At 34.5% G+C, this 26193-nt stretch overlaps 1 protein-coding gene across 2 annotated transcripts; it reads left to right on the top strand.

Annotated features, from left to right (window-relative positions):
• Window positions 1-14450: 14450 nt before the first annotated feature.
• LOC126366835 (zonadhesin-like) lies at window positions 14451-24658 on the top strand. 2 transcript variants are annotated; one of them, XM_050010141.1, is made up of 7 exons: window positions 14451-14808; window positions 15321-15527; window positions 21515-21697; window positions 22282-22488; window positions 23108-23299; window positions 23858-24055; window positions 24499-24658. In XM_050010141.1, exons 1-7 carry the CDS (start codon window positions 14556-14558, stop codon window positions 24513-24515), a joined length of 1257 nt encoding a protein of 418 aa, XP_049866098.1. In that variant the 5' UTR covers window positions 14451-14555; the 3' UTR covers window positions 24516-24658. The 2 variants fall into 2 exon arrangements, with proteins under 2 accessions (XP_049866098.1, XP_049866097.1); XM_050010140.1 differs by having other exon boundaries at window positions 21512-21697.
• Window positions 24659-26193: the final 1535 nt, after the last annotated feature.

The following is a 26193-nucleotide window of genomic DNA, read 5'->3' as shown; positions in this document are numbered from 1 at the left end:
TACAATTTATCGATAACATAGAGTCGCACCTCATTGTGTGGCTTTGGTGATATTAAAATTTTATTATATCATAAAATACTATAAATTGCTTCTATGCTGTTCTGGGAGCAAATAAAAAACATAGAAAACGTTCAGCTGCTTGTCTTCCCGGGCATGTCGTAAAAACCGACAGAGGGATTGTGTCATCTAACATGATGGACTAATCTTATGGGCGATAGGCTGATCCCTTATCACCATAAGGTTCATCATATCCAGCTTACGACATCGTATCAACAGTGGCTGCAAGTTGTCTTTGATTACTTGTGGCTCTGCCCACCCCATTAGGGATTACGGGCGTGAGTTTATGTATGTATGTATGTATGTATACTATAATATCATAAAATTACAAAACATTCATTCTGACTTGCATCCCTACGTTAGAATCACGGTGGTCCTGTATATTATTATGGTCGCTTTATTGCTTTTAATAATTTCATTTTGTCACAGAGAAATTGAAATGTAATAAATAACTTTATTATCTTTAGCATAATATTTCAAAAGGTTTTCTTGACATAAATCATTCAATTTTTAAGTAGCTTAAATTCTCAGGTCAAACCTGCGCTGTCCTAGTAGGTATATTAATTTAATTTCATCATCATCATACATGAAATCCATATCTAGAAAGAATTAGAGTACTCTATTGTTATAAAATAACCTAAACTGCATTATAACTTTAAACGTAACTTAGCGCACTCCAGACGTCACACTATAAATGGTCTACCTATCAAACTGTGAACAAAGCCGACTAAGTCTTGTATTATGCAAACAAGCATCATGTAAGGCGTGGATTTATGAGCCAAAGTTGGTAGAGTCGCGAGCTCTGGGACCCTGTTCACTATTGCGCCATATATTCATATTTAGAGGTCGACACTGAGACCCTATGGGAGGGTTGACATGGATTTATAACGCATGTGATGATTGGGAAGTTTATTGGCTTTAGTTTGTTGAAGTTCAACAACCCTTGAGGATTTGTGTGCTTAGAAACTTGTAATATGCTTAGTAAGTGGATACAGGGTTGGGTAATATCGTTAATATACTTTGGATGTTACGTTTTCTATGCTTTACGTGTAATCCAAAAATCTATAGGGTGTTAGTGACATCGTAATGAAAACTTTGAGGAATTCTGAGGTTGACATCAAGTAGAATTTTCTGTCGCAAAATTATCGAACTGAAAATAAATAAACTTATTTAAAGAATTAAACTACCTAAACTCTTTCATAAGGGGGGGGACTTTTTGTAATTTTTGAGATTCAATCAATCAATAATACTTTATTGCACAACGACATATCCATAGGACATAAACATACGAATAAAAACATAAGCACAATTCCTTTCAATTCGAGATTCCTTTTTTGTTTTCTTATAAAATCAAGTCGCGCCGTGTCGCGGCCTTATACACGCTATTCTTCTTCTATCGTGTGGGTTGTGAGGAGAGTTACCAACTCCATCAACCCTGGTGTCCTAGTGTTATGGTTATTATTGTAGTAGGAATGATTTTCTAATTGTAAATAATACTTGAGGATTAGTTTATAACAATCTACTTAAAGTATCTTATGATTTTCGATCAAGAATATTGAGCTGTAGGTATTGGAAACTAGTTACTAATATACTAAATTGAAAGGTCTCTGTTTCAACTCCAGTACTAGTTCAGTACATTTTCCCAATAAAAATAACCTTTTCAAACCTCTAGGTATACCACATACAAAGTTCTAATAACATTCCAAAGTTTTGGCAGATATTAACAAAGTAACAAAATAAACGAACTTAAGTTACTAACTTATTCATTAGCGCTTATAAAACGTAACTTTTGAATTATGGAAAGAATAGATTAAGTGATGGATTCATAAATTAATTATGAACTTCTGTAACTGTAATTAGCTTTTACTAAAGTAGGTAAATATAATATAATAAGGGGCAAAAATAACAGGTCGGTCACAAAAATATACATCATCAAGTAAAATGTAAGTAATTATTTAAAAAAATATACAAAAAAGGAAAATGGGAGACAAAAACTGTGCAATACCTATCCTTCTTAGTTCATAATACAATGCGATACTTGTTTACATGTACTTGGCTTTACATGTACTTAAAAAAATCTTATCTGCTAATTAGTCGTTAAACTAACTTATGGTCTGCATAAGTACATTTGAAGATAAGTTTCGAACATTTTTTTTGACGTGACTTATTGTAGATTTGCCGTAGATGGCATTAACTACTTGGCCGGACAGATGGGGCGCGCTGAGGGCTGTCACCCGATATAAAATTTAAGACAACATGCCTGTGGGTGCCCAGTTGCGTTAGCGTTAACCTCCGCTCAGGGCGTCGTTTGAGAGGAAGAATATTTGAAAGAATTAATCGACCCTAGCGGGTCGATAGCGACAAGCGTTGAATGAGGGAAATCGTCGACCAAGCGGGGTCAGTATCGGGGTTCTGAAGTGTTTGGTGTTGCGAGCTGATTGGCTGCCTCTATGGCTAGAGTTAAGTTTCGAACAGGCCATCAAACACTTAACCGCATTTGGTGCAACAGGCTCTTAGTAGTCGATACAAATTATACATCTCAATGGAATGGTCACGGTCCCTTTGTCTATCAAACCAAGGATTAATTAGTTCATTACCTGAACGTTCGTGGTTCGTTAAATTGATAACTGGATCGTTCAGAAGTCCATTGTGTCCGGGGAGTTGCTCAGATAATGATGGCAGGCGTTTAATATTACTGCGCTAATAAATGGAAGATAGAATTAGATTGTTCAATCGTATTTTACCTGAGCTTGTAAGTAATTATAGAAATAATGAGGGTATAGGGAGTCGTAAGAGCGAATGTTCTTTTAAAATCCAAAATCCATTGTTTAACTATTGTGTCTGGAAATCTCGGCGTTAAGAGGATAGTGTAGGGATCTTTTTCTCTCGTGTGTCTTGTGAGACCAATGATCCATCTTATCATCCCTGGTGTCAGGGTTACTACTAAGCCGCCAAACGCCCGTGTCATGGCTCATGTAACGGCTACATACTTACTTAAGTACCTACGTAAATAGAAGCCAGGACCGACTGCTTAACGTGCCTTCCGAAGCATGGACTATCTTACTTGTGGACAATTGGGTTATCAGCTTGCAATGTCGAAACCAAACTAGAGATAACAAAGTGATTTTTATGATACGTCACCGGGAATCGAACCCAAGACCTCAGGTTTGTGAGCCCAACACTCAACCACTGGACCATAGAGGCCGTTTTCGAAGGATGGTGGATATATGTATACTTATGTTGTGGTACACTGGCGTTGAAATAAAACGATAGGATTCGCTCTTAATAAAAATCTATATTTATATGTGTAGGGAACGATAAATAAACAGATGACTACGCATAAAATATGCTCACTGCTAGTGAGTGGAATTCTTTGCCGTCTTCTGTACTTCCGAATGCATATAACCCGGGTGCTTTCAAAGCCAGAGTGAACAGGCATCTTTTGGGTGAGCTCGCTCCATCTTAGGCCTCGTCAATGCCTTCGGGCAAGTCTGGGGCCAAGAGCAAACCCATCAAAGATAAAAAAAATGAATGTTCAATCATGGACTTCATAGTATCAGACCAAAAGGTCATCAGCAATAATGAACCGACACGGACATGATATTGAGAATGTTGAACGGCCATAATTCCGGATAAACTGTATTATCGTGGTTTAAAACACAATTTATTTTATTATTAAGTAAGTGCTTTTTACTTCTACGTACATATTTTTATTCACCATTTATACTTTTAAGAATTACCCTAGAAACAGAATGGCCCGGATTCCTGCAGACAACTCCCAATTTTATTTTAAATTATACCTGTCATTTTCTTATCCGCCGAAAAGGAAAGGAACGGATGATTGTCAGAGTAAATAGATAGATAGATAGAATCTTTATTTAGGTTTAAGACGTTACATAAATTTCAAATGAATGTTTTTTAAATGAATGAATAACCCCGGCGAATCAAAAAGGTATCTCGCTGGTATGCAAACCGTTTGACGTGTGCTGTCACCATAATTCTGTCGGGTTATTAACCAATGTAAATTGTTTATTTAAAAATGACGTGCGTTCCATTTTTATGCTCGTCGTTTACCCGTCCCTTTTCTTTTCGGCGGATAAAAAAATGACATATATAACTTAAAATAAAATTAGATGGTGTCTAAGAATTAGCACTATTGTAAATTTTAAAAAATGCGTCTTTTATACAATGGGTAAGCGTGTGTATCCTAATCATCTACCGCTTTTCTCGTTAAGGTTCGCTTACCTAATTTTTTTTAAAAGGTCTAGTTTTAATCGATGACTCCATAGAACTTATTCCGTTTTTTAATAAACTTTATTATTATAATTATTTTTCCCTAGACGCGGTGACAGGTCCGGTTTATACGGAAGCGACTGCCAATGTGACGGAAGGAGAGAAAGCCAGCCAAATTAAAATTGAGTAGATTCAATCAAAATACTGAATACAAATGGCATTTCCATTTGGCCGTGTTTCCACGACACCATGCATCAGAGTGCGTCACGTCAGCGGTCAACAAAAATACGTCCTATTTTAAATGGGGAAAAAAGTGCCACTTTCCGTGCCCAACCGCTATCAATTATTCAAGTTCGGTCAGGGAGCAAGGTTTTGTCGTTAAATAAATTTCAGCCGACCGGCGCGGGAGAAATTAGATTTTTTACTAACAACAGTGTCATTACGAGATATGTTTATGGTTTTGTTTTGTACATCCTGTTCTACGGACAGGTTTGAAATGTATTAGTGAAGTGAATGAATGGTTTCACTTCTAAATTTGCCAGAGACAGGTCCGATTTTGATGGTTTTTTTTTCTTTTGTAGGGATTTTTTTATACCTGTCATTTAAAATCAGAAGTATCTTGAGTGGAGCAAATAAATATTTGGATCATACCATAACTTTTTTAAAGCGTCATTTTGGCCACGCTTTGTAAAAAAATTACATAACTAAAAAGATAAATAAAATATCTCAAAAAGTTTATAATTAAGGGGGGTCCCTATACATGAAATGTTTTTTTTCAATGTACTTTTTCTTACTGTGTAGAAAAACGATAATACCTATTAGCGTGGCAAATTTAGTGTCATAATAGTGTTTATTCTAAAGTACATAATAGTTAGTGTATAGTAAGCCTGACACCAGGGTTGATGAGGTTGGTAATCCACCTAAAATAATAAAAAAATGAAAAAAATTGAGAGGGGGGTCTTTATTTACGTAACACCAAAAAAATACCAACATCTCCTTGTATTAGTTCTATAATAATACACATAAGCGTCAAGCTTGGTGAAATTGTAGAGCAAACTGGTACCAAAAAAAAGTTCACAAATGAAGCCGGGTCGCCAAACATAATTGAAATTCAATTAAGTAATCCAATAAAAGTCAAAATAATGACCATAGACGATTTCATACTTGTTATTTAGATTTATACGCTTTATTTTTATTGTCAATATTTAAATTTGTGTTGGTATTATTTTTTATCTTAAGTTTTATTCATTTATTTATTTTTGCCAAGACTTACCAAAATTGGGTAGTCTCCTAGGTCAAAGATAAATTATGAAATTTTGATTACTAAATAAAGACAGATCTATGGAGACAAATAACGTTATAAATCGTCTTTAATTTAACTTACTTATTTATGAATTTTGTCACGTTTTTCAATGACTTCACAGCTTGTTATTTCATACATAATCCGTAGTATTTCGTGTGAGGTTTAGTAAAAGTAACTGATTTGGCTAATTGGATACTCGCCCATTAAATCTTCTCACGCAAGGTATTTGTATGTAAGAACTCAAGAACAGACAATAAAACAAATAGGTACCTACTACTAATTGTTAATAAAGAAGACACAAGTTATTCGTCCACATGCAAATTACTCCTGTGAATTATCGTCGAATGTCTAAAAGAAGGATTTATACGCAGTACCACAGTGGAGTTATTGAAATATATGTCCCCAAAGACAAAGCTTCGATATCAGGATTTATAAGTGACGTTGGATATAAAGCTTTATAGACCACACAGAGAAGGTTGGAAATTCATCGAACTTACTGTCGAATGGAAAAACAAAAATAGATATTACGGTAAAATTCTACTAAAACGCGAAGCAAAATAGGAATGAGTCGTTTCGCAATGAAGCATAAATCCAACAAATGGCATTTGCATGCAGAACAAGAGAGGCCATTTATTCTATAGTCGGTTCACTGGAAGTTATCTGCACTAATAATAAAACTTGCTTTGAATTGCTACAATTTCAGTACCCGTATAGATTTTTTAAATCGCCTCTTTGGAACCGAATACGCGGCTTAATAACGTTACTTTACGAGTTACATTGCCGTATCCGTTTATCAAGAAAGATTTAACTTTTTTTTTGTAATTTCAAGCGTTTTAGGGTCCCATTCTTACCTCAAAAAGATCGGAGCCCATATAGGACTATACTGTTGTCCATCTGTCTGTTTTTTTATCTGTCACAATCAGTTAAGACCCTTTTTCTCAGTGACAGGTAAAGGAATCAGTTGAATTTTATATTAAATACAAAGCCTTCAGTCCTTTGGGGTTTAAAAAAATCTAGCTTATAAATCAAGGCAATCAAAAGATACGGTCGGGGCCAAAGTTATATAATTATGTTACATAATTTCCAATTCTGCAGGGACTTTATCAAATCCTAAAGGTTAAACTAAGAAGGCTTTCTTAGAAGCAACGTCCTAAGCTCACTCCTATATCCAAATGGTGTAGTCAGAGGTACATTCATCGCAAAATGAACTAAATACCCACACCTCACCAAAGTAACCAAGTCATCATAAGAAAAAAGGAGAGAATCAGAAAATTGGGTGAAGATTTTTTAATTTTTCATTTTCTTATTGGGGTTACCTAACAACAGTTACATTTTTTTAAACCAACTAAAGTTAACCACATTATAGAATTATTTAATTGTTACACTGTTAAAAAAAACACACCGCGTGATGCGTGATGCTAATACATTTTTTGGTGATATTTATTTATTTCATTCAGGCAACTAAGACCCATACAATATATACCTTAACCTAAGAATACATACAATATTATAATTATAATATTAAACTATTTAAGGACTTTATTATTCGTCTTCGCCTCCCTGAAGCGTCGGAAGACCACTCCCTCTGGCCAGAAGTCCGCATGAAGTAGCTCAGTAGCGAGTGTGATGGAGACACGAAGCTTGAAAGACCTAAAGCTAATCTAGCTAGATAATATGGAATCTCTTTGTGCAAGTGGACTCTAGGTTTTGACTTGCGTTTGATTAACTGATATTAAAATGAGGGCCATACCAGGCGACGTTCCAAAAAAATAAAATAAAAAAAATAATATCGATGTCGTTGTACAGATTTAAGGTGATAATTACCTATTTTCTTATTGCTTGGGTACATAATTATTCAAATAAGTAATAATGTAACGGAGGATGCATATCACTACATAGTATAAAACAGTCGCTTTTTCTGTCCCTATATCCCTATGTACGCTTAAATCTTTAAAACTACGCAACGGATTTTGATGCGGTTTTTTTAATAGATAGCGTGGTTTAAGAGGAAGTTTTATATGTATAATAACATCCGTTAAATAGTGGAAAAATATAAAAAAATATATTTTAAAAATAAATTTATTATTTATTATTATTTTTTAATAAATAAATATTTTTGAGGTTTTTAATGTGATATCGTAAATAATTTCATTATTCTTTCCTCAGCATTGCATCCGAGCGAAGCCGGGGTGGGTCGCTAGTTATACTATATATATATAAAACCGGACCTGTCAAATCTTCAGGTTAAGTAAGCGGACCCTGTGAAAAACGGGATAATGCTAGGGTGATGAATGGCAGAAGCATTATATAAAAATAATTGTTGCGTGATATTTGGATCAGATATGGTATATAATTATGATGCTAACTATATTGCTTCTCTTTATTTTGATCCGAACAATAATGGGTGGAAGATGTGTCGTGCCTAGGTGTAATAACAAGGGTCATCATTTATACCCAAAAACAAAGATAAAAGGCGCATATGTCTGTTATCCATGAAATAATAAAGCTAAACAAATGTAATAATACTACTGCTCTCAGTTGGGGAGGTGCTCGATATAATCAAACTTCAGCAATTATCTTGAATAATCTTATATTTTGTAAATCAATGTTAACTGTCCAGCTATTCGTTCCAGAATCTTCCGAACCAAAATTCCCGCCCCCGACTTTTTCAAAAAGGCGGGAAAAACGTTCCTCTTCGAAAAGAAGAAATCAAAAATCAAAACAAAAGAAATTAGCTGCCAGTGTCAAAATACCAATAATAAAGTCGTGACACAAATTCACGACTTTATTCCGGCTGTTATTAATTATTTAATCTAATAATCATAAAATAAACATACCGACCCTAACACAAAGGTCTGTGCAGCGCTATCTACATATATTTATTTGTGGAACTTAGTCTGGAAAGTTCCTTATTATTTTAATTAATGATAATGAAAATAAGCTATCCCTAAACCTAACCTAGAAGCTATTTTTTTGCCTCATTATTTTCAGTGGTAATCGAAAGCTAATTGCATAAGATCATTAATATTTTAAGGGATAATGTATACGTTTTTAAAATAAGATTCCCATTGACATTCAGAATTTACCTTTAAACAGTTTTAGGATAATAATTAAACAGAAACACTCTAAAAAAGTTATGATAAGGTAAGTGATTATTTAGAGAATGCTTGGGACTGCCTGGAAACTGATATTAGGCAGCCAAAGCACTAAATTGTATACCAATATTTTATGTTTTTTAAACAGCGTTTAAGGTTCTGTGCCGAGGTTTTTCTTGCAGCGGTTTTTCTCCGGCTATACAGGTTATAAGAAGCTGCAGGAGTTTTGGGCGGATGAGACGTTCGTTATGTAAAAAATACGATTTAAATGTGTAACTATGTTACCTACTAAATAAAAATATTTTAGAATTTGAATTAAATTTGAATTTGCTATCGAAAATTTCGCTTCATTGAGGTTTTATTGGAGTAATTTTGATGTTGTGTCTGATCTATGTTACATACTTACTACTCGGTTTTCATTCAGTGAGAGCTGGACGTCAAAATCGTGGCTTTGCCTTTCGTGTAAGCTGAAAGGCTACTTTGTATGCACCGCTTTCACCGGATCGTGTAGCGCTGCATTCATTGACTTAACAGATATAGTAAGTTGCTTCCTACTAACAAGCGTTTATAGATAACTTTTTATAGCCACTTACAGAGGTTAGCAGAGGCTAATAGGAATTCACGAAGTTGAGCACTCAGCTTGACAAGAGTTTTGACGATTACTTCTCATTGTAAAGCATCATTAGAAATGAAATGAAGGTTTTTAATTTTAATAATAGGTATGAGGTATAAAACAATGGGACCGTCGACAAAAAATGTTTAACTATTACACCAGTAAATATTAATTCTTTGGTCTTGTGTTCACCAGGTTAGTGTATTTGTTGGTTTATCCACATAATGTGCAATCAAATGTTTTAACCGATGACCAGTTGAATGTAAATACCTTTTTCTTTACTATCAGACGAGGCTATTTTTGCTGGCATGATACTTACTAGTGCAGGGAAACACGCACAAAACAAAAACCAACATTGATACTAAGTAGTATTGAATTATAGATAACGAACACAAATAGCCATTTATTTCACTAATATGGGCCATGAATTTAATCAAATAGTATTGTTCGCACCATTCGTGACTAGGGGGGAGAATCCCCAGTGTTTATTGCTATAATAAAAGCTTCCAACTGATTGGTATATTTGCTGCACCTTATGGAAAAAGTCTTTGTGACTTCATTTTATATGCAAACGTATCTCGTAACTCAAGTAACGCCGCAGTTGGCTTATGTAAAATGATGAACTGTATCTTTGGGCGATGTGCTGAAATTAAATGATTTCGTAATTTTGAGGTTAATTATCGTAAAAATAGAAACTGAATAATCCTATTCTCGCGCATATACCTAAGTAGTACTTAAACCTCGTGTATTATTATAGAATAATAGATATGTACGTATTATCTAAAATACGTAATTTGATGTTGTTTATCTACTTACCAATAATAAAACAATCTTTTTACAAGTCAGCGTAATATTTGCAATTATACTCGCTCCTTGTTCGAGAGGTTTTTAACAGTGTAGTCTACGTCTTATGCTCCAGCATCGTCACAATTTTCAAAGCTCATATCCAAAGCTAAAAAAAAAGTTAGTTTCCCGCTTCCTGAACGCAGTTTATCTACTTACCAATAATAAAACAATCTTTTTACAAGTCAGCGTAATATTTGCAATTATTACGCGCACTCGACCGAGATGCAACGTTTCGGAAACTACGCGTTATTTGGCGTGTAAACGACGTGCTGGCTGGCACCACAAAATGGCCGCGGCTCTCCATCAAAATGGCTGTCGTCGACACAACACAATCCAGTCCTAGATACTGTATGTATTAGTTTCTGCTTCCTTTAGTGGTTTAGTTGCGTGGAAATGTAATGGACGGTTTTTTTATATTGAATCTACATCTAATAACATGTAACGGCACTGACAAAAAATATAAGATAGACTAAACTGGAAGATGAACTGGGCACCCTCGCTTCACCTGGACTTTCTGTTAGGCCAGAAGCAAAAGCCTTTAAATATTAGAAGAAGAAGAGAGTGAAGGCCAGCACTGGCGAAAAACATAATGGCTATGGAAATAGGGAGTAAATCAATGCACTGCACTAATGTATTTATTCACCTTAGTTATTAACAAACCTACCCATTATTTCCCCTACAAAAATGAATACCCGTTCACCGACAACGCCGTCAGATATTCACAACCGATTAACACGCTCCACAACGGCTTATCTTTCAGTGAAAGCAACTACTTATTATATATTTATGAACGATCCCCAAAATGTTCGATGGGATAATCCAATAAATTATTCTGAAATCGTTGACGACGCCACCTACAGTGACAGCTATTTATATATGACATTGAAATCATGATCGAAACCTCGAGTGCGTGACGCATCTCTCGGTGAATATTTTATTCATAACACCTCATCGTTCATACGTGCAATAACAGTTTCTGTTCGGTACCAATGGGGAGGGAAAGCGGGAAATAAATCCAATTTGTACCGGCATATATCATGGTCAGAGCGTAGCTCACGATTTATTCACAATATCATCCTCCATGTTGGACTAGCAGTATCTGCGGATTTAAATCGAGAGATGAGCCTAGGAAGTTTTAAAATTCTATCTTGAATTAACTTGTATTGAGATTTGAACAAAAAATGTCTAGTTTGTATTAATCATCATCATCATCAACAGCCTAGCCTAGTTTGTATTAATATGCAGAAAAATATTATGACTGATATTTTATAATTTTGTAGACTTCTTTTTCAGTCACATCATAATTCATTATCTTTGATTCAATAACCAGTTTTGTAGTAGATTTAGGTTTCAGGCTATATTACGCGATAAATGACGTCAACACGTTACAAATAAAGTTACATTTAACGTTTTGAAAGAGTGCGGTTGTATATTCAATAATAACTACTAGACATAGGTTTAGTAAATCTATTGGAGGTGATGTCCTTTTTGCATCTGCTGCATCGCATCCATCGCTTATGCCATTAAAACAAAAAATGGCCATTAGTTTTCATGAGTAACTCTGTATCCCCTTAAATCTTTAATTTGAAATGAGACACCTTCGTCTTTTATGTCATCTTTGACTGAATGTCGTATTTCCAAATTTAAATCTTCGACAATACCGTCCGGTATGGTCGTTGCATGTAGGTATAAGTATTGGCACGGAGCCCACTTCAATCCAATCTCGTCAGCTATTGCAGAAACGAAACAGTTTGCACTATGTACATGGTTGTTATTCGTCCAATATTTGACTTACAACCATCAATCAGGGTCGTAGAATATATTTTTAAAACAATCAACACTGAAATTAATTTCGTTTCCATCCGTATAGGTCGGCAGCAGCAACTTTTTAAATGAATATAATGTTGATTTATATTTTGTGCCGTTGCGTGTTTATTGTTGATCTTCGTTGGATTTTTTGATATTTTAATTTTAATTTGAGAGTTCAACATGAAATATTACTAAAGTTTGTAATAAAATTTACTATAACGCTATTTTATTTAACATTATTATGATGAACAGAACATAGATAAACCTCTCATCGTTTCAGATAAGTAGTAGGTATTTTAGGTAAACCATTAAAAAATGTATCACTATTTATCATGCATGGGTAGGTAGCACATAGTAGAACCTACATGAATAAAAAAAGTTGTGTTATGGCAGCGGAACCAACAGTCTCGGAGTTTCCAATCTACATTTAGGGTGGTATTAATAAACTAATCTCAGCTGAGACTGCCCTCAAGATCATGCTCAAGCCTCAGTTTTTATATGAGAACTGTCACATTGACATGATCTTGAGGGCAGTCTCGAAGCTGAGATTAGTTTATTAATACCACCCTTAATTCCGTGTATCCGTCTAAGTTTCTAGTAAATCCATATATCATAAAACTAACACTCATAGTAAGTTTACGAGCACCTACAGATATAATTTATAGTACTAAGCAGAAGTGCCTCAGTAAAAAGTTACAATCCAAAACGACCGAAGATACCTGATAAATGGGAGAACATTTTAAGGTTTTCCAAACACCGTATTGTTATACCTTTTCGAACCACAAAGCAGTACGTTATTGGTACATATACAGGGTGGCCCAGAAGTTCAGGTTCAAAATGAAAAATTAGATAGAGGGGCTCATTAGCTACCAGAAACACCCCCATGTATGTTCAGCAATTATTTACGGTTTAGGAGATATGACCCATTTTGTACCTTTTTCTAGATTTTCTACCTTACTTCAGAAATAATCATTTTGTCGCTATCCCTTTCTTAATAATTATTTTATTTTACTTCACAACTATGCCTAAGGCTGTGTACCGCTCAATCAAATATAAATCAAAGTGAAATCAAAGACAAAAAAAAAGTTATCGGAAGTCAAAGTGAGAATTCGACCAAAATTGTTACAGTTGTTAAAACTTCGCCGAAGAATAATAAACACATGAGATTGTCATGGACCCTGAAAGTATTTCTAGAAACTGCTCCATTTAATAGGCTTTTAGAAACATCCAAAAAAGTACCCTTAATAAGGGCATAAAACTAAGTAATTAGCCCTCAAAGATTGCAAGACAGACAGATTTGAAGGCGATTATAAGCGATTATAAGCGTGATTTTTATTTACTTTTAACTGAAAATGGGTCTTTGAGCACCTTTAGCAACGTTAGAAAGAAGCAGCTACATTGTATGAGAATGTCAAATTTTCCTTCAAGTCTGTCTGTCTTGCAATCTTTAAGGGCTAATTACTTAGTTTTATGCCCCTATTAAGGGTACTTTTTTTGGATGTTTCTAAAAGCCTATTAAATGGAGCAGTTTTTAGAAATACTTTCAGGGTCCATGACAATCTCATGTGTTTATTATTCTTCGGCGAAGTTTTAACAACTGTAACAATTTTGGTCGAATTCTCACTTTGACTTCCGATAACTTTTTTTTATACTTGATTTGACTTTGATTTATCTTTGATTTAGCGGTACACAGCCTAAGGCATAGTTGTGAAATAAAATAAAATAATTATTAAGAAAGGGATAGCGACAAAATGATTATTTCTGAAGTAAGGTAGAAAATCTAGAAAAAGGTACAAAATGGGTCATATCTCCTAAACCGTAAATAATTGCTGAACATACATGGGGGTGTTTCTGGTAGCTAATGAGCCCCTCTATCTAATTTTTCATTTTGAACCTGAACTTCTGGGCCACCCTGTATATCATATCAACGTCCCAAAATTGCAAAGTCGTCCCAAAGTTACTGCAACCTAAGATGTTTTTACTGGACTACTTGGTTTATCACGGCGAGTGCGATATGCGTGTAGCGTGCTACGGCTACAGGACCATTAGCCGTAGTACGGCACCCACGTCCCGCGTAACTCTATTAGCTATGAGATGTGCAGGCGTTTATCGCAGGTTAAAATAGCACTTACTAGCAGAGAGAACAATAATATACCTTGGTACTAGTATTAATAGATTTATAAAAATACCTGTCATTATATTTTATAATGTTTAACAGTGTCAGAGAAAAGAATCAGAGACTATGATGATGTCATGCTATATAGGGTAAATAAACCTAACCAACCTGACAAACCTGATCAACAAATAGTATAGGTGTCCATGAGTTCACACGCAAGCAAGAGGAAATTAATACAACATAGGTAAGTAAACTGTGAGTAATGTGATGTCACAACATGACAAGTTTGTTTTTATCCTCTTGTTATTCTACATCTGTCTCCGGGTATTTACCGATAATCACTGCTTGTTGATATATAGGAATGGAAGCTTGAATTTGAATTCAGTTTTGAGATAGTCACTGGTCAAGTCTTGTAGGCATAGTTCTGTACCAGTTATCAAAGACAAAATAAAAATTCAAATTTAGAAAATTATACAACTTAAAATGGCTAAGGCATTAAAAGCTTCATTTTTAATGTTATGTGTTCTTTGTTCATTGCAAATGGTTCCAGCAGAATCTTGTGGTGGTGATGAAAATGCGGTCTCGGGTTGTGGAATGGGCTGTGTGAAGAAATGTTCGAACTATTGGAGAAAAGATATAGCGTGCACAGCAAATTGTGAATTAAATGGCTGCAGTTGTAAAGCCGATTATGTTTACGATGAGAATATTAAGAAATGCGTTAAAATCGAGCAGTGCTGTAAGTGGAACTTCATATTCTATTTTAAAAAACAAGACAACATTAGATTTAAAATTTGTAATTCACACTTTAAGTATGATTTTGTTAGGTCTACTTTTGATGATTTCGCAACTGGTAATTAAACACACAGCTGATAACCTTACACTGATAGCGGCCCACGCCTAATTTCTTCATCTGATTTGTGTTTAGCATATTATTATTTTTTAAATAAAAACTATACTATCTCCGTTACATATGAATCCATAGCTTTATTGACACCTATTATTATATTTTATAAATCTTCTGATGATAAACTACATATAGCATTTAATGTTTTTGTATTCATCGTAGTTACAAAATTTTAGTGGTTGAGAATTTTTTTCGCTTCTTTTCTTTACCATAACACGCTAGAAACAGTAGCAATTGAGTAGGATACTATAGAACTGAAATTTTCTCCAATCATCCTGTATTAAATAATTTAAATATGCAAATACAAGTGAAAATTAATTTTACATAAATATTTTAATTAACAGCTCCAGTATGTGGTCAAAACGAGAAGTTTTCTACCTGTACTAACGGTGGGTGTTATGGCGCTCGCAACTGTTCTGAAGACATAAACACGCCTGTAAAGTGTGTGAAAATTGCCGCTGACGCTTGCGAGATAGGTTGCATCTGTGAAGAAGGCTATCTAAGAAACGCAAACGGTGTATGTGTAGCAATGAATGAATGCTCCGGCAATAGTGAGTACATTGACATGCTAAACAGTATTCTATTATTCAATTTCACTTTATTTTCTATAATAAAATAACTTCGATCTGCTTCGATCCTGTCACACTTCTCTTGCTTCCTCCACATTCATCAATCGCTTCAAATAAAAGCAAATAAAAAAACTTCGCAAATGGAATTCTATAATCTCTGCTTACCCCGGTGGGAAATATGCGTGAGTTTGTAATAAAATGACTTGGAAATTGACCAATAATAATAATGATCACAAGTGTAACACTAACGTTAGTTTTTTATTTCTTTATTTATGTACAAAAAATATAAATTAGGTACATACTTTAGCTTACTACTGACCAAAATTATCTGTGTACAGAACAATGCAAAAAAGCCAATGAGTTCTTTGACTCTTGTCCTCCCAACTGTGCAGTTGAAACATGTGAGAGTCTTGGCAAAGTAACAGAGTGCCCAGTACAAATTGCAGTCTGCACACCAAGGTGCCGCTGTGCCAAAGGATTCTTAAGGAATAAAGGAGGAGATTGCATTCCTGAGAAATAATTTGCCGTAAGATAGCCTATTTCCAAGTTAATTGCCTAATTCAAAATAATAATACTAAATTAACTGTCAATTTATCTAATAAATACTGACTATAAAATGTATTAAATCCAACTTCTTGTATCAAAATCTAATAAATAATACGTTTTAATAGCCAAATCATGCCCTGAAAACGAACGTTGGCAAGGCTGTAATGGATGTTTTGGACCAAGAAAATGTTCAGAAAATGGAATAGTTTGTGTTAAAGTAATTAATAGTACCTGCAAAGGAGCGTGTATCTGTAAAGACAATTTATTGAGAAACGATGAAGGAGTATGTGTACCACCATCTCAATGTCCACGTCAATAATATCCCTGACACCAGGGTTGATGGGGTTGGTAATCCAACCCCCCAACCCACACGATAGAAGAAGAATGTCCTCGTAAGTAGTGATATGCTTCATTAGGTAAAATATTATGTTGCCCCTTTTCACAGCTCAAGGTTCAACATTAATTAGTATACCCGATAAACAGATACTATCAATTATAACAATGTACCGGGTTGATGAGGTTGGTAATTCACCTTACAACCCACACGATAGAAGAAGAAGATTACCAATTAAGTAGATAACATCAAAATTATTATTTTAACCCTTAGCTCCTAAAGAAACGCAAAGCTAATGAAGTGTACTAAGAATGCCTTGGAAAGTGTCCTCCTAGAGTTTGCGGAATTCATAATGATTTAGTTGACTGTGACAGTTGACCCACAACCTGTAAAATGATACTCTATCTGCCCTCCGCCAACCTGTAGATGTCCAAACGGTTGCTACAGAAACCCTAGTGGAGACTGTGTCAAATGGGAAGAGCGTCGTATGTTACCAATTTAAAATTACGAATATATTTCCCGCGTTTTCTGTTCATGTACGAACTGCTTTATCACTAATTTAAGAGCCACATTCTTATCGGTGTAGTATTCTCCATGCTTTTCTATCAAAAGCCAATTCTTTCACTTCCTTATAAGACACGATACTCGATTTCTCTTTAATCTGTTCTCTTTTATGATGTTTTAATAAATTCCTCGTGTCTTTTTAAGTGTCCAATCATCTTGCCTCTTCTGTCCTCAATAACTCTCAATATTTGCGTCTTTTCCTTTACTCTTACTACCACGTCCTCTTTCTTATTTCTGGCGACCACGAACTTATCTATCTTTATTTTATTGTCCCAAGATCATGGTGAATATGCGATCATAGTAAAATAGTATGTATCTATTTTAAATAGTATTTAAATAGTATGTATATATATTTACACCATATTTCTCTCTTATGACGATGACTGCTTCGCTGAACACCCAAAGTGTGCTCCTGGTGGTAGAACGAGTAAATTTTGTATGATCCGTAGTGCTCCTTTGGTGGTTTGGTGGAGCACATCTTATGTCGTTATATTTATGGTTCCACTTTACCCCTACAAAGGATGGAACACATGATGACTATTTTATTTGCACTTGACTCTGACAGAAATGAGCCATTTATTAGTCACTGAAATTAATAAAAAATACAAATAAATTTTTTATAACAATAATAAATTAAAGACATTATAAGTAGCAAAATATATATTTTTTTTAACTTAGAAGAAAGAAAGTTTTGGTTCAATAAAATGTTCTTTATTCTTTAAATACTTAACATTATACATTTAAAACAAATATTTCAAGTACTTATTTCATTTTAGTAGTCCCTCCAATGTGTTCATAACTTAAAAGGAGCACGACAGGTAACTCAAAAGTTTCCCTTCTGTACCACTAAAGGGGCACAACAGAGCATTAGAATTTACCCGTTCTACCACCAGGAGCACACTTTGGGTGTTCAGCGGAGCAATCGTCCTTATGACTGTTTCTCACTCTATCACTCAATTTAATACCGCAGATGCTACGGAATGACTTTCAAGCTTCTTCTGCCATACCCAACATTCACTACCGTACTTCAGCGTAGGGACAAGTATTGCATTGTGAGCAGCCATCTTCGCATCTTGCGAGATACATTGGCTACTAACAACTGTATGTATTGCCCCATTCACTGAATTACCCAATTTTACTCTCCTTTCTATATCTTCATCACATTTACCATCTCTTTTAAACATCACACACCAAATATACAAATTCATTCCCATAATATAATTATTTAAGGCTTTTTCCATACAGTTAGGTGGTAGGGTAAGGTATAGGTAGGTATAGTTAGGTGTAGTAGGTACTTGTATATCAATGGCTTTTTCAGTAAAATAAAATTTAGGTAGAGTTTTTCGTCGCCTTTTTATTAGAAATATATTGTATATCATTTTTGTATAGTATTGTAGATCTTATAGTATTGTAGGTATTGTAGGTCATTGTATATCAATGGCTTTTTCAGTAAAATAAAATTTAGGTAGAGTTTTTCGTCGCCTTTTTATTAGAAATACTAGACCTGAATGGAATTGGATGATCTAGCACCTCAATATGCACTGCTTGGGAGCGTCAACATTTATTTTTTGACTGGTTTTAGCTGTCACAGGATACAACGTTGCGTAAAATGGCAAATGCTTAAAAAAGTATCAAAATATTCCGCATACGAGCGTAAATTTGCGGTTAGTCAATGTCACAGACTATAAAGTTACTGATTTTGTGGTTATGAAAACGGCAGAACCAAATATTTGTACGTGAGTATCTACGTTGTTGTCTATCGTAATCGTAGCGATTTATACGTATATACATTCTTATTATCTATGTTGAGCGTGTAACTTACTATTTCCATTTGTCTCATTTATTTGGCTCTACTGTGTCTTACCAGATAGCCAAATGCTTAAACTTAACAAAATAATAAAAACTGTTCGGTTTACAAGTCAATATAATTTATTAACATACTTCATTGCTTTGCTGCTTTTTATATGAGATGAACTAACTTCTTAATCCATTTGGCTACATTACGAAGTCCCGATTCCTGATGTTTGCATAAAAGGGGGTGCTTGTCAAATTCTTCCATCCATTTTACTATTCTCGGGTATCTGAAAGCACAGACCAACTAATAAAAACTCTGATACTAAATCGTAAGGTCGGTCGTTGACCTCACAGCCCACACGACAGAAGCCCGAAGGTCTGAATTTATTCAGAAATTTATGTCTCTATTCCCTGGTACCGGACTTGCAACAAGGAATAATTAAATTATCTTAAGTGCAGTTATCTCTAACACAAATGGCTCGACTATTGTAAACGGCTCACCACCTATCACGTTGGTCTAACAGAAAACTCGGTGAGGAACGGGTACTTAGTTCATCTTGCGATGTATGTATCTCTAGCTACCCTATTGGGATATAGTCGTGCATTATGATGGTCCATCATACTGGCATGGGACAGTCTCTCTGTCACTTCTTACGACATACTAGAAAAGACTGAACTGAACGCGGTCTGTGATTTTAGTTCACTCTGTTCAACAAGTTCCTACAAAATCTGATAATATACTTACTTTTTAGCTTTAATGGGTACCATATGATCTAATACGGAGATAGACGTAATTGCAGACAAATCTGCTTCACTTATTTCACTTCCAGTTAAATATTTATGTAAAGTAAGAGTTTTCTCTAAATAATCATATTGATCGAGTATCTCGGCTTTTAGTTTTCGAGGTATTTTTACTTTCGTGACTTTTGTGGTGTCTGTCATGGTTGATTAGGTTATTACTAAAATTTGCAATGTAAAACTAGGACACTATAATAATTTAACAAAGTTCTTGTTATCAAAATATCACTCGTCCATTTTCTGAGAAGTATGACAATAAAATGATTTTATGTCAAAATAGTATGTCAGTGTTTGCAAAACTTGAAAATCGAATAAGTAATTTAATAAGTACTAGAGACCCGTTGTAATTCTTTATCACTTCATAATCTTGCTAGGAAATAAAAACAAGATTATGAAGTGATAAAGAGTGCTTTTAATTATTTGAACAGGTTTTTTTAAAAGCAACAACATTCCGACAAAACGAACAACAAAAAAATAATATTTAAAAAGTGTCTGGATTGAGTTATATCGAAAACTGAATAAACACTTTGCTGTTGGCGACAATACTCAAAAATATGTTTTCGGATTTACGTATTATAATATTGAAACAAATAAACGATGTTTGGACAAAATTAGTATAAAAGAGGAAATTATTGTGAAATAAATCAAACAGGCTCATTATGTGGAAGATACTACTCATTACGGCTTTTGCCGCAATAATATTGATTGTTTCATCGACGGATACGGGTAAGAAACTAAGTACATATTTTTTTATAGATAGGTCTGCGTTCTAACGTAATCGAGCACATAGACTTATTTTTTTTTATGACAGCCCCCTATATTATTATATTTTATATAATGTCCATATTGTCCGTGAATAGGTAAAAAATAAAAAGTATCAAGACGTTTTCATCCAATTACCCGAGTGTTGCTTACTATATAAATTTTATTACCCCATTTGCCATCAAATTCTGGTACACCTATAATTCTGTATACCAACTTATGTAAGTGCATTAATATTACTTATTCATATTTAAAAAAAATATTATATTATATTCGTGTATTTTATAGGTACCAAAGATCTGTAATATTACAACCCCACTTTACATGACGTGTAACATTTATTCGAATAGGTGTATTTGTAATCAGAGAGGTTAAAAACAATACATTGAAACAATTTATCTGAAATGCTTAAAATGTGACCTTTCAGCCCGTTAGTAAGAGGAAACGACTTATCATTTATTCGTAGGGAAACAAAAAAAAACATGGATTGTAACGTCATAATTCTTATCATAATTCATATTTATACGCATTTTACTGAACCCCTCTCTTTTATTGACCTATCTCACCATTCGGGTTTGGTTGGAAGAGATCTCTTTTAGAGATAAGTCCACCTTCTGTACCTATTTGTTTTTATCATTATTAATTATGTATTAAATGTGTACAAAACAGAGTTTAACTTAACCAACTGGATGCCGTTAATAAAATACATAATAATTAACCTTTTTTTTTTGGTCATAATATAATTTGCAAAACAAAAATAAACAAAAATAGTAATAAACAAATAGTAATAATGATACTATCAGTCTAACTATAATAAAATTGAGGTGTGAAATTAAATTGTAGTTTTTAAAAAGTTACAGGTGATTTAGGTTGTGTAGGCACTCATAATATATAGGTACTAATCTGCAAATATTTATTTATTAACCTAATTATATCTAACAGTACAACAAACACATCTTTACAATCGCACCCAATGCGATTATAGAAAAACAAGGTTCCTTTAAGAAACCTAATAAATATTAATATAAAATTAACAGAAATGAACAAAATACAAAATGTAAAAGGCATTAAAAAAGTCTGCAACCAAAAATGAATAAGGCATTACAGATTGCAATTTTAGCGTTAAGTATGTGTTATTTTATTCACTGTACCTATACTATGGTTTTAGCAGAATCTTGTGATGGAGATGAGAATGCGTTCTCCAGTTGTGGAATGGGCTGTGTGAAGAAATGCTCGAACTATTGGAGAGACGATATAATGTGCACAGCAGATTGCGAATTGGGCGCATGCACTTGCAAAGACGATTTCGTTTATGATGAGAATATTAATAAATGTGTCCCCTACTGGCAGTGCAGTAAGTAGAACTTTATATTCTTTTTAGGGTTCCTTACCCAAAGAGTAAAAAACGGGACCCTAATACTAAGACTCCGCTGTCTGTCCGTCCGTCCGTCTATCACTAGGCTGTATCTTACGATCCATAATAGTCTGATAGTTGAAATTATCACGGATGATGTATTTTTGTTGCCGCTATAATAACAAATACAAAAAAATAGAAAAAAAAATATATATATAAAGGGGTTCCCATGCCAAAAACGTGATTTTTTGCTCGTTCTGACTCGATATTGATAACGGTAACAGGCAGACGCTTGAAACATTCGCAGAATATTTAGTTATAATATATTCATTTTAGAGATAAATAAGTGTGTGGTAGAGTTTGCCGCTCTAGGATTGGCTTGCACAGCCATGAAAGAAAGTGCACTTCTTCGAGGCAATGACGTCATAAATCGTCTGAAACAGACGTATAAGGCCAATGATGATGATGAGAGATTTGATAGTGTTCACTTTTGATCATACATTAAAAAATCGATTATTTTTCGTTTGATTTGAGCCTGCAAATAAACGTGTTATAATAATACTGAATATGCATTTTATCAACAGCTCCATTGTGCGGTCAAAACGAGAAGTTCTCAAACTGCACAGCCAACGGTTGCTTTAGTCGTCGCAACTGTTCTGATCCAATAGATACTCCTAGGAAATGTGTGAAAATATCCGAAGATGCATGCGAAAAAGGTTGCATTTGTGAAGAAGGTTATTTAAGAAACAAAAATGGTGTATGTGTACCAGAGGATGAATGCGCTGCCAATGGTGAGTACACTTCCACGCTTAACAGTGTTCTATTACCTAGATATAATTTCATCTAATGTTCCCAGAAAAGGTAAGATATTGAATAAGGCATTTTAAAAAATAATTGTAATATGAGATATGTAAATGTGTTGGTTACAAGGGTAGAGTAAATAAAGAACAAGCACTATCGAACATCTGAATGTAATATGGGAGTTACACATAAAGTGAGGAGAAAATTGCGAATTGAGCTTATTTCGGACAACCCACTTTACCTATTATTTATTCAGAAATAGAACTTTGAAAGTGCTAAAGTTATCAATAATGTAACTGAGCCATATACTACCTACCAATCACTCGAAGTGAACGCAAACAATCGCAGTGTTGTTACAAAGCGAAGACTAAAGATGTCTAAACTGGCTTTTAAATAATAAACCGCACCACAAATGAAGTCGATAGATTCTAATAAAACTAATTGACAAACTATAATAATTCTATGCAGTCTGTGACAGTAGCGACGCGCCTGCGGGACTTCTTGAGTGACACGGGTCGTATTTTAAACCTAGTTTTTTATATTTTAGTCACCGTTTTGTAATACCACTGTCATACTCTACCTCATTAAGAAACAATTTACTATCCACAGAGCAATGCGACGGAGTTAATGTGTTTTACGACACTTGCCCTCCCAACAACTGTGAACCTGAAACCTGTGTTACTCTTGAAAAACCTATTGAAAATTGCCCAATACAACCCGCTGTCTGCAGACCAAGGTGCCGTTGTGCCAAGGGATTTTACCAGAACACAGCAGGAGAATGCATCGCTGAGAAATATTGTCGTAAGTATAAATGAATATCGCAGAGCTAAAGTGATAAAATTTCTGATAAGTACATACAAATTTGCGCCCGTTATCCTTAAGGGGTTGCATACAGTCACAAGTATTAAAAGAACTTGCATAAACTGTATGATGGCAGGTGATTATATTAGGACGGCCACAAACTATCAAGTTTTTACGATAGGCTCGGAATCACTAGCAGGTGACCGTTATAATTATGTTCATTATTCGTTCCCTGTTCAGCATATACAGCAGAAGCATAATATGCTATTTATATAGATATTATCTATATCTAATAATTTCAGTAAATCTAACAAAAAAAAAGCTACATTCTTATATCCAAACTACGAATAAATAATTCGGAGTATCTAAACCAAGTCGTTAATAACCATCAATCCGCACTGAGCCCGCGTGATGGTTTAAGGCCCATATCCATCCATAAGGAAGACCCGTGCCCCAGCAGTGGGAACGTTAATGGGCTGATGATGATAATCCAACCCAATACCCGACCACATATAATAAGTACCTAATATTGAAATTAAAATTTTATATTTTGAACAGCTAAATCCTGTCCCGAAAACGAATATTGGAATGGCTGTTACAATGGTGGATGCTTTGGACCCCGAAAATGTGCAGAAAAACATCGAGGAAAAGTTTGTGTCCGTTTAATTGATGGTGCCTGTAAAGGAGCTTGTCTGTGTAAAGGCGATTTATTAAGAAACGATGAAGGAAAATGTGTTAAACGATCTGAATGTCCAAGTAAGTTTATATTTTGATTTTTAAAGTTCCGTAATCAACGTACAAAACAAAATTTTGGAATTTTCAAAGCCATATTAGACAGCTCTCGTGGCTACCTTGTCCGTGAGCGTAGACTAAGGAACGTACTACATATAGAACGGCAACTCTCCGCTCCCCACCAGCGGAAGCACGAGGTTTACCTTATCTCCCCCCCCCCCCCTCTGTCTTACTTTAACAGTTTTCAATCTTATGGCGCTGGCGTCAGTCAGACGTCACATACACAGATGCGCGTGAACTATAACGTCAATGTGTAGTGTCTCTGTAAAACGAGGTTTTTGTATGAAGTTTCCGGAGTATGCCGTGGAATGACAAAATATTAGTAGTGAATACGAGGCTTCAAACTATGGTAACATTTCATCAATGCTCAAAACAGTTTATATGTAATTTAAGTGACTTTTTTGCAGCTATCCAAGACGAATAATAAAGATCAGAATAGGTAAGCTTTCTGTGCAATCATCAAGGAACAAGAAATGAAAAATCAAAATTAGAAGACGCTTAGGTAATGTGCACATCACATTACGCTTTTGGAAAATCATTACGTGAAATAAACTATCCTTTCTAACATTGTCTTTTATTTTTCAAATCCAGCAAAAGTGTGATAGCCTCAGTGGTATCAAATAACCTCTCTAATCAGATAGGGCAGCGGGCCTTTTGTTGTATTAGAAGATTGATGTGGTTTATAAGAAGTAAAAATAAAAAATAAATCTGTTTGATAGTTTGATGGGAGTAAAAAAAACCTTACTCAGGCTTAGAGAATTTTTTGTGCTTTATATTATGCTATGTTTGATGTCGGCTTCGTATAATTCTAGAATTGAATTCTTTTCTGCTACTTTTCACCCACTCATAAAAACAAAAGTTATTTTTGAAATATAATACTACTAGTGCAATGTTAGGATTTATAATCTACTTCCCTCCTACTCTAGAAAGTTAATTTTGAATCCAGAGATAGTACCAATCGCTGCAGTCAGGTCCGCGGCGTGTATTTTTCTCATTCTAAACGAAGTACAAAAACACGAATATTTTCCTTAGTTCTTATTTTAGTGAGATTTTTCCTTACAGGTCCTACGATACAGAGTGAAAGCTTAACCTACTGTCTATACATTAAACAATAGTTAGGTCTTGTGAACTTTTAAAAATAAGAAAAACAAGGGATAAATCGATATTGAATTTTATTTACAGCACATTAACTTTATAATAAGTGTACATTGTTTACCAAACACATTATCAAATTGTTCTCATTATTGTATTAAACCATTCTCCAAAAGTGAATGGTTCATTATCATAAGAAGCTTTCATTTCCTGGTAATCATTGTTTCTTTTTGCAAAATCTTTTGATTTTTTATTACATTTTTTTATCCAAGCCATGATTTTCGGATATCTGCAAAAAAATTCAATTATTAATCCGGAGGCAGGATATAAGAGTTTTACCATATTAAATGATCTTGTGGTCTTGTGGTGGACTTGTCGATAAATCGTGGCTCTGCCCACCCCAATAAGAATTCCGGGTAGCAGGTGAACGTGAGTTTACTAGGTGATTTAGCTGAGGTTTACAAACTCGCCTTCTAATTTTCGGAAAACGAAATATACAGATGGACAGAAAATCTTTTCACGGTTAAAAATTGGGTATTCATTTTGTGAGGAAACTTTTAGTTTCATATAAGTAATCGCTTTTATTTTCTATAATTTTTCATATTATTGATCCTGAAATTTCGAACTTTGCCATTGTTAATGTTGTTGTTACTAGGACAGCCAAAGGTACTAAACTATTCAACCTAAGTGGGTTAGGTTAGGTTAGTATGCTGATCACCGCGCGCGTGCCGTACGAGCTAAGCGAGCGTGCCGCGGCAGCGGCCGGCGAAGTGCCAGAACCGAAACGCTTTGCTTTGTTTACACACACTATTTCATAAAATACATTAGATATATAACCAAATTGTTTATAAAAGGGGCAGAATGATTGCTTACCGTTGTCTTCATGAGAAAATTATAAATATAATCACCTTCCGTAAAAAATAGGAACAAACCTTAATAAATACCTGAATTTGAACCGCGAAAAGATTCCCCATCGATCTGTATACTTCGTTTTTCGAGAATTCGGAAGC

The sequence above is a fragment of the Pectinophora gossypiella genome, chromosome 5, assembly GCF_024362695.1.
Source record: "Pectinophora gossypiella chromosome 5, ilPecGoss1.1, whole genome shotgun sequence".
NCBI classification, from domain to species: domain Eukaryota; kingdom Metazoa; phylum Arthropoda; class Insecta; order Lepidoptera; family Gelechiidae; genus Pectinophora; species Pectinophora gossypiella.
Note: the sequence above shows the minus strand (reverse complement) of the source record. Positions and strands in the feature narration are given on the sequence as shown.